General features: G+C 45.9%; 1 protein-coding gene across 1 annotated transcript; it reads right to left on the bottom strand.

Annotated features, from left to right (window-relative positions):
• Positions 1-4,853: 4,853 nt before the first annotated feature.
• MELLADRAFT_94116 (uncharacterized protein) lies at positions 4,854-6,386 on the bottom strand (the record flags this gene model as incomplete). Its single annotated transcript, XM_007416936.1, has 1 exon — positions 4,854-6,386. The coding sequence occupies one exon, from the start codon at positions 6,384-6,386 to the stop codon at positions 4,854-4,856; it is 1,533 nt and encodes a 510-aa protein (XP_007416998.1).
• Between the last annotated feature and the right edge of the window lie 2,216 nt (positions 6,387-8,602).

The raw sequence follows: 8,602 nt of genomic DNA, 5'->3' as shown, positions 1-8,602 counted from the left end.
AAGGAAGGTACACTGCGAGGAGAGTTATGTCACTCAAGTCTGAGTATGCAGTGTATTACTCAGACTCTCAGAGTGCCCACTCAAAATCTGAGTGACAATTTGTCACATCGCTGACGTGTGATTTTAAAGCACGCTTAGTGCTCTTGAGTCATGGGTTTTCACGCCTCGGACTAAACTACTTACATAGGCCCTATCACATACACATACGGAAAACTTACTATACATTTTGCCCTTATACTGAATTTATCTTGAGTTAAACCATACCACATAGCTAAAAGTACATTAGGTATGTAGCCCGGCTTAGGTCTCTGTATGTACCATGTAGGCCACCAAAACAAACTGCAGTTTGGACCCGTCTGGTTCCTTTTGGAGCCAAAATTTTCTCCCTTGCAAGTTGGACTCAGGCAATCCAACAACGTACCCTGCACTCGTGTGCTCCTCCTTCAACATTGACATCACAACAGGTATTTGTGAATCACTAACTCATCACTGCATGTCATTGTTGCTCACTTTGATTTAATTTCAATGATCAATTATTGCATATAAACAATGCAACACTTCAATCAAAACAATTACATATTTGTATACTTGTAAATACAATTCAGTTGATCAGATAGAATCACAGAGTGTCCAACCTTTTTACTTTGAACAAACTTTCATCTTTAAGTATCATCATGTAATAACTTTCTTTTCACTATATTTTGATTTACCAAGCTTTTGAATCAAATTTAAAACCGAATCCCAGATACAACTTTTTTGTGTTCTTTAAATTTTAAATTCTTTTCCATTTCTTTCACAAGATTTTCACCAGATTCTTTGATTTGATTTGATTTTTTAATGAAACCAATTATTTTTGAAATCAGATTCTAATGAACTTTGAGGATAAGTTGAACATTGCTTTGACTAAAATGCTGAACAATGGTAAATGTTAGGAATGTTGTGATCAATCTGATGGTGAACTTTGCTTTGAATTTGATTCAAGTTGTGGAATTTTGGTTCTGAGTTGAGGTTTGAGGAAATTTGTAATTTAATCTTGATTTTTGATCAAAAGTGATAGTATGGTAAGATCAATTCAAGGATCTGGCTTGAGTAAGGATATGAATGAGATCATTGGAAGATCCAGAACAAAGTTCTTTTGAGTCTGTTGTGTCAGTTGTGATAAAGTCTTAAATATGACATAAAAAGAAACATGAAGGGTGCAAACTGCAGCTTTTGTTTGACTGCAAAAAAAAACAAAAAGAAAGCAAACTGCAGTTTGCCAAGGTTTGACAGATCTGCAAGAGGGACCTTAAGGAGCCTTAAGGCGGACACCTACCATAATTGTCGTGATGCAGTATGGTATTTTACAAGGTTTTAAATAGGGGTAAAACCAAGCATTTGGAGCAGAATGTACATGTGTATGCTAGGCAATTTTCCATATGTATGTATGTAAAGGCCTATCTAAGGCAGTTTAATACAAGGGGGGAAGGGGGGTGGCAAAACCCATGACTTGAAGGTGCTTAACCTGCTTTGAACTCACATGTCAGCGCTGTGACAAATTGTCACTCAGATTTTGAGTATGCACTCTGAGAGTCTGAGTAATACACTGCATACTCAGGCTTGAGTTACAGAACTCTCCTCGCAGTGATAGTTCCTACACCCAAAGGGTCAGATGAAATTGATATACACTCCAATATTGTTAATTGAATTTGCATTTTCTAACACAGGGGTTGTGGTATGTATAGGTACAAAGAAACAACACAGCCTTACGAAATTCATTTCAGAGAAGCAACTTATCTTCAAAAGGAAATGGTCTTTGTAAAAGACACAGGTTGACAAACATAATGAAATTGCTCAGACTGATAAAATAACATGTCCATCAGTTGATGATGCTAAGATCCATTCTCTCACTTGCCACGTGAGCTTCAAGAGGGTCTTGGACCTGCCAGACCCCGCAGGGGGTCTGTCTGTGTCTCCATTGGACACTCTGGGTTGGAACAACCCACCACATTGCCCTCCTTACCGCTGTCAGGAGGGCAGGTACAGGGGACAAAGGCCCCCGGCCCAAGGGCTTGGTTTTACAAAACCAGGGCTTGGTTTTACAAAACCAATTCTTGGTTCTCTGCAACCAAGTCATCCTCTGGGTAAGTGACCTCTCCAGGCCCACCCGCCCCCTACTGATGTGTGTGCGTGTGCCCCAAACTCCCAAAACCCCGGAATGCTTGGAACAAACGTCCTGGGCCCTAAAGGGGTGCACCCCACGCACAATCGCTGAGTGTTCTGGTGGCTACTCTGCTTGTTTACTCTTGACGCCACACAGATTTGCTCCCTGGTTTAGAGTTACTCAGCTCAAACCTTATTCCTGTTTAAGGTGTGTGTACAACAGTGAATATTGGGTATCTTATTCATTGCTCCCTATTTCCTCCTGCGTCACCCAATCTGATCATTTGCTCACCCCTTGTTCAGCTCTCCTGCGTCAAACCTACAGACCCAGTCAGGGTCCTCGATGGCCTCCAGGAAATTCCTACAGTCATCAATCTCCTCCTGCGGGAACGGCTTGCAATAACGTAAGTACGTCAACAACTTCCACCGCCCCTGCCGCGCTATTGCCTCCATTTTCACACCTAAGTTTAACCGTAGCAATGCCCCCGCAACCCAAAAAGAATGACCACTCCATGTACCCAAGCTTGATCTACCCCAAATGCTCTCCACCCCATTCAGAAACTTCCTCTTTGTCAGTGGTACACATTTTCCGGTTTTGTACGACACAAATAGGAGGTCATCAGGGGACATTTGAAGATTTCGGTGGATTGAACAATGGATCACGGTTACCGGATTGAGGATGTGTAGCTGCTGCTGCAAGTGAATCACTTGCACCTCGCCTGGGGTGGCTGTCTCAGCCTTCCGGGGGGGAAGTCAAAAGAAATGGGTACCCTTTGATGTTCCAAACTTGACATGGCGCCGCAACAGAGCTCCTTCTGCGGCTGACTTCCTCAAGAGTTCCCCTAGACGAGTGATCCCCCAGAACATGACCAGGCCTACTGTACTGGTAAGTTTGTCAATTTTGGATCTTCTGTTGCATCCCGGTACCAAGTTAAATAGTTGATGTATTGTTATCGGATTTTTGTTTGAGACCAGGTCTTTCTGCTCTTCTGACTGTTTTGTTGCCTGCAGGAGGGTCTTAACCATATCTGAGTCAACGGAGCGGCGAGAAGTATGCTTAACCCTATACCAGGCTTGTATCCCATCCAGATACTTCTTGATGGTTACCGAGCTTATCACTCTTGCAGGTCCGTCCTCCGTCTTGCCTTTACCTTCACTAGCCCAAGCTATGAAATCATAGATTTCCAAGTCCGTGATTGGCCAAATTTCTTCAAATTCTCCATCTGTCTTTGTTTTGAACTTGATCAATTTTGTCACCCCCAATGAATAACCTGCTAGAGTGGAACCAACCCAACTGCCTCTCGCTGAATGTCTACCAGCCCTTGAGGTGTTGGCTGCTGCCTCTTGAAAGTGCTTTGGTAAGTTTGATGTCATCTACACAGGTCTTATGGTGAGAATTGTCGGATCCCTCCTTCCCTGACTCCAGTCTGACTCACCTGCCTCTACTCCTGGTGCAACAGATGTGTCAGATCCTCTGGAACCGGGATCCACATCCCGTCTGACACATGTTTTGATGAATCACAGCCCTGCAAGAGTAAGTGAGCTGCGTTGTCCTCGGATTGCACCCTCCTTGCTTCCCGCTGACAGTGGCTTGCTATCAGCATCTTCTGTAGACGCGCCCACTCCTGATTCACTTGACAATCCTTGGACTTCCCATTCCAAACAGCACCTTCCGTCACTGAAATAACAGTGAGCATCAGGAAGCGCCTGCCCTGCACGCTGTACAACCTCACCACCATCAGGAAGCTGAGCCTCACTGCGACTGTCTCCGCCCAAGCAATGTTGCGCTTGGGCTTGCCTTGAATCTTCCTGCCAGCCCTCCTGAAGCCGGAATTGTGCCCATCTGCATCCGACAATGATGCCATGACCATACAACGTAGACGCGTTGCCAACCCAGTTGATGTTCTGGATCTTGTAGTCCGGGATTACTCTCATTGGTTTGGCCAAGTGCAACACCTCTAGCCATAATTCCAGGTCGGTCCTCACACTCTCTGTGACGTGGCGATTTGGTGGTACGCTTTGGCCCATTCCAGCTGGCCTTGCGTTATCCGCAAGAATCTTGCCACCACCTTGAAGTCGTCCCAGGTGGTGGCGTAGTCTTCTTTGTTGACCCCGGCATTTATCGACAGGAGGAGTGGGTCATTCCAAGGGTAAGACAGGTCGTTGATTGGCCTCATTGAGCCGTTCCCTGGGACCACTGCCCCAAAGGGCTTGTTTGAAAGATGCCCATGTGTTTTTGGACCTCTTCTTTTGTGAACGGCTCGAACATCCGTCCTTTGTTGGGTTCCTCCTGGAATGACTTCTCAATCTTATCTCAAGCCAACATTGCCAACACGTGGTTTGGGGGACAGTAGTACGGTAAACCTGGTATGAGTTCCATGCCTACCCCTTGATCAAAACCTGACCGTAACCCAACAGGGATTTCACTATACTTTGCTGACAAACCAGCTTTCAGGAGTTCTGCTTCCCACATCAAGATGTTCATCTTGCGGTGCGCGGACGGTGGCCAGCGCTGGCGTATTCTCTGTGTCTCAGGTGCTGGATGGCTTCAATCCTCATAGGGGAGTGCGTTACTCATGGGTCTAGAGACCATCAACAATGGTGGAGAGGCACAAAAGGGGGTTGCAGGGGTGTCAGGTGTTGTTCAAGTGACACTCAAGTCATTTTTGTTTGGGCACTTAAGCTGCGTAATCTGTGATGCATTTCAAAACCTAGGTAAGATCACTGATGTCTACCTCCACTACCTGGCTTCTTTTGCCTGCCTCCTCCTGGGCTCCTTCTTCTAGACCTGCTACAACACTTGTGAGTCCCACGGTCTTCTCTCCCCTCATGCTCCTGTCCTCTATACTGACCGTAGTCTCTTGACCGACTTGAACCACCGCTTTGATCATACATTTTTCTTTGATCATACCTTGCTTCGCCTCCCTCTTCTGCTCCTGGCTCATCAGCTCCCATTCTGAAAAAGGGATCCAGTCTGTGTCCTTTCTTGTACTGGTTACCCCCCTCAGCTTGGTCTTTGAGTACGCCTTCACCTCTGTTACCGGTTTCCTACTGCTTGCTGATGAATTTGTTACTCTTGGCAGGCCTGTGAGAGGGTTGAGGTGTGCAAGGGGTCCATCTGGCGCGTACGGATTGGTCCGGTATGCACGTTTGTTCAGTGAGTCTGCCATCAGGCGTGCCTCATCAAAGATTGCTGACTGTAAAGTACTACAATGCTTGATCCTGTTGTCCACGGTCTCATGCATCATCCCCTGTCTCAGGCGACAACAGTAGCAAAGTGCTATCATCCATCCATATGACTCCCAAAGCTCCATTACCACCTCTCTATGTCCTTTGAAACTTTTTGCCAGAGTCTCCCATACCTCCAACGTCACATATTTTATGAAGAGGCCAATGTCGTCAATCCAATGCTCAAATTGCATTGTTAGTTCCTCTGGAGGGGGAGCTCCGCCATAGACCCGTAATGAAGATGCTCCGTCCTTGATCTTCGGCTCCGAAGGCGCTTTCCTACGGCTCCACTCCTGCTGGTTGTCAATCAGGAAGACCCGGTTGAATACAGTCAGGGGGATGTACGACTTGAAGGTACGCAGCCAGTGTGTTAGCACCGGGGACAAGGGTGTTAAACCTTTCTCCATTTCATTGGTAGGATCCGCCACCAAGTATAGACCATTTTCTACCACATCTCCCTTCTTCAGTACCAGCCTGCCTTTCTTTGAAGTCATCAGCACCTTCACCTGCGCCTCTTCCCAAAGTTCTAGTTTGATGTTTGTTTCCGCGACACCTGCTGGTGGCTCTCTCAAGACGTTTGCAAGTGGTGTCTGGTGAGTGACCGTGTTTGCTGACAACTGTCCGACTTGGGGTTGCTGATCAAAGATTGGGTGAAGTCGACTGGATGATCTTGTTGGATGCTGGGATACTGCCGCCCCTCTAGACCTCAGGGTGGGGTGTATTGCAGTGGCTGTCAGGGGATCCCTCTGCCTTAGCCGCTTTGCAAAAGTGAGGTTGCTCAGGTCACTTGAGCTCAGCGTGGGGTCCTCTTGTATCAACCATTGTGGTCTTGACCTAGCAATGCCGCTACCGCCTTGGATCGGGTTTATTGTGCCACTACCCTCAGGGGCTGAACCTTCCATTGCGCCCGGGTGTGCGAGGTTCATCAGGTGGTTGAGTAAGGCCTGCCCTTCAGCATACTTACCGGCCTTGAATAATTGCAAGACTCTGACATTGGGGTATGCCAAGAATGCCATCCCTACTAACAATCAATAATGGTGTGTATGCTAGACCTCTGAATCATTACATGCTTCCCCAGATGTTGACACAACTTGTCCCCCCCGCTATGGGCTCCTGGGGTTCAGCTGAGCACCAAATTACTCTGCCCCCTCCGCCTTCTCTCGCTTTGAGATCTAGAAGGCCTCCTGGGGGGTTCCTCCTGAGCTCCAACCTCTCTCAAGGTTCATGGATCAACTCGGCTTCAGGGCGTGCAGGGTTTGATTTCTTGGCCAGGATAGATTCTGGAAGACCCTGTGGGCTGGGGGGGGCGAGCCTGTGCACAGCCCCCAGATACTAGGCTCTGGCAGGCCAGAGATTACCACGGCTTCATGAAAGATTCCTGGAAGATTCAGAAAGATTTCAAAATGACTTCAACATAATATCATATGGGGCCATTTGCCTGTCCAACCAGCAAAATTCTGATGACATCATGTGATGTCATAAATGTGTACACACCTGCTCCTGTATTCACAGATCAAGAATATATAGTCTATCAAACTTTATCATGTAAAATGACTGAGTTATTGAGGTTTGAAAAGAAAATCACGGATAAAAAATACTATTTTTGTACTATAAATAAGACTGGGATCTTGGAGATCTTCAATCTTTATCAATATACATATAGGATCACACTGTTTGGCGCCCGGTTTCGAAAAAACAATGCCAGGTTTTCAAAATTTCAATTTTTTTGTAGCCCAGTTTCAAACCGGTCTGTCATTTCACAATTCTTCCCATCAAATTGATTAACTCAGAACGGACTTCAAATATCAATCAACTTACTGCTATTCTTACTTCTTCAGAACCAACTTGATTCTTCAAGAAAAGTATAGTCTAAACACTGCTAGGCTTTTCCAACCAGTCAATCAAATCAAAAACTGGTCATCTTTCTTGCATTCTTTTGTAGATTTTTATAAGCATCTTTTCGTCTATCTACACAACAGTAGTCAGGGTGAACAGATATGTAGATGCAAGGAGGGTAGAAGTAGGGGTAGGGTGAAAAAGGAGGTGGTTGAGGTGCGGTGATAGTGATCTTGGTTGCACAATTGCACGACCAAAGTGTGCAATTGTCTTTACGGTTGAGTCTACTCCAATCATGTCAATGTGTAAGGGTATACCTTACAGGTAGATCTCAGTTGTTATGGATTATGGGTTTAGACATCAAGAGTGTAGTCATCAAGTTGCCCTGGCTCCTGAGTGAATCTTCTCCTTAGGAGACTCTCCCACTCGGAGCCAGGTAAGCACATTATCCTTTAGTTCTTTCTTATATTCTGCTTTTGTATTGTGTTAGTGTGGTAGCTGATTGGAGGAGACTCTCCAACTCGGAGCCAGTTTGGAAATCAGATAGAGATATTTTATAGGTGACTTCGAGCTTTCGAGCTGTCTCCACAATCCACAGTGAAGGTTCATCTCTTGAACCTTACACTTTTTTCACCTATACTTTTTTTTAACAAACCTTATTAATCTCCGAATCCTGCTGTGTAATCACTCCGACTGAGTCTTATATCCCTGCTGTCAAATCTGCTGTTTCTGTTCTACGTGCTGTCTGCTTTTCTGTTTTCGGATGTCCGATCGACGAAATCTTCCTTCGAATTACACTGATAATCCCAACGCTTTACTCCGTCGATCACGCGCTGCTCAAAACCCTATCTCGCCGCTTTCTAGTCCACCAGCACCAAAACCGCCTCGCTAAAATTGGCAACCGGAAGTTCCGGAAACTCCTGCTTCGGAATACCGTGAACTATCTGCAAGTGAACCACAGAAAAATATTGAAGCTCATAGTAATCAGACTAAGCCTGCTATTCTTGAGACACCTGCACAAAATACTTACGGTGACTTATCCCGATCGAGTGACAAAGAAATTGTCCAGTTGTTCTTCAAGTGATTACTGCCGGACAACAACACACCTCGCAAGTCACGCGACGTGCAGGCTACACCGAGACCACCGGGCGCCTTCATATTTACACCTCCGGCACCGGTGAAGCGAATTATGGCAGAACCTTTGACATCGGCCGGAAAGGGCAAGATCCCAATGTCAAAGATCCCAGACGAAGATCAGATTGAGTCTTTAAACAGACAGTTGCAGAAAGCTCAAAATCAGAATGAAATCTTGGAACGCCGTTGTGAGAGAATTGACGCGCTGGAGTCGTTAGTTCAGGAGTTAGCTCAAGAACGCCGAGAATCGAGACCACGGGTT

Source organism: Melampsora larici-populina, assembly GCF_000204055.1.
Source record: "Melampsora larici-populina 98AG31 unplaced genomic scaffold MELLAscaffold_66, whole genome shotgun sequence".
Taxonomy (NCBI): domain Eukaryota; kingdom Fungi; phylum Basidiomycota; class Pucciniomycetes; order Pucciniales; family Melampsoraceae; genus Melampsora; species Melampsora laricis-populina.
This window is presented reverse-complemented; position numbering and strand designations above follow the sequence as displayed.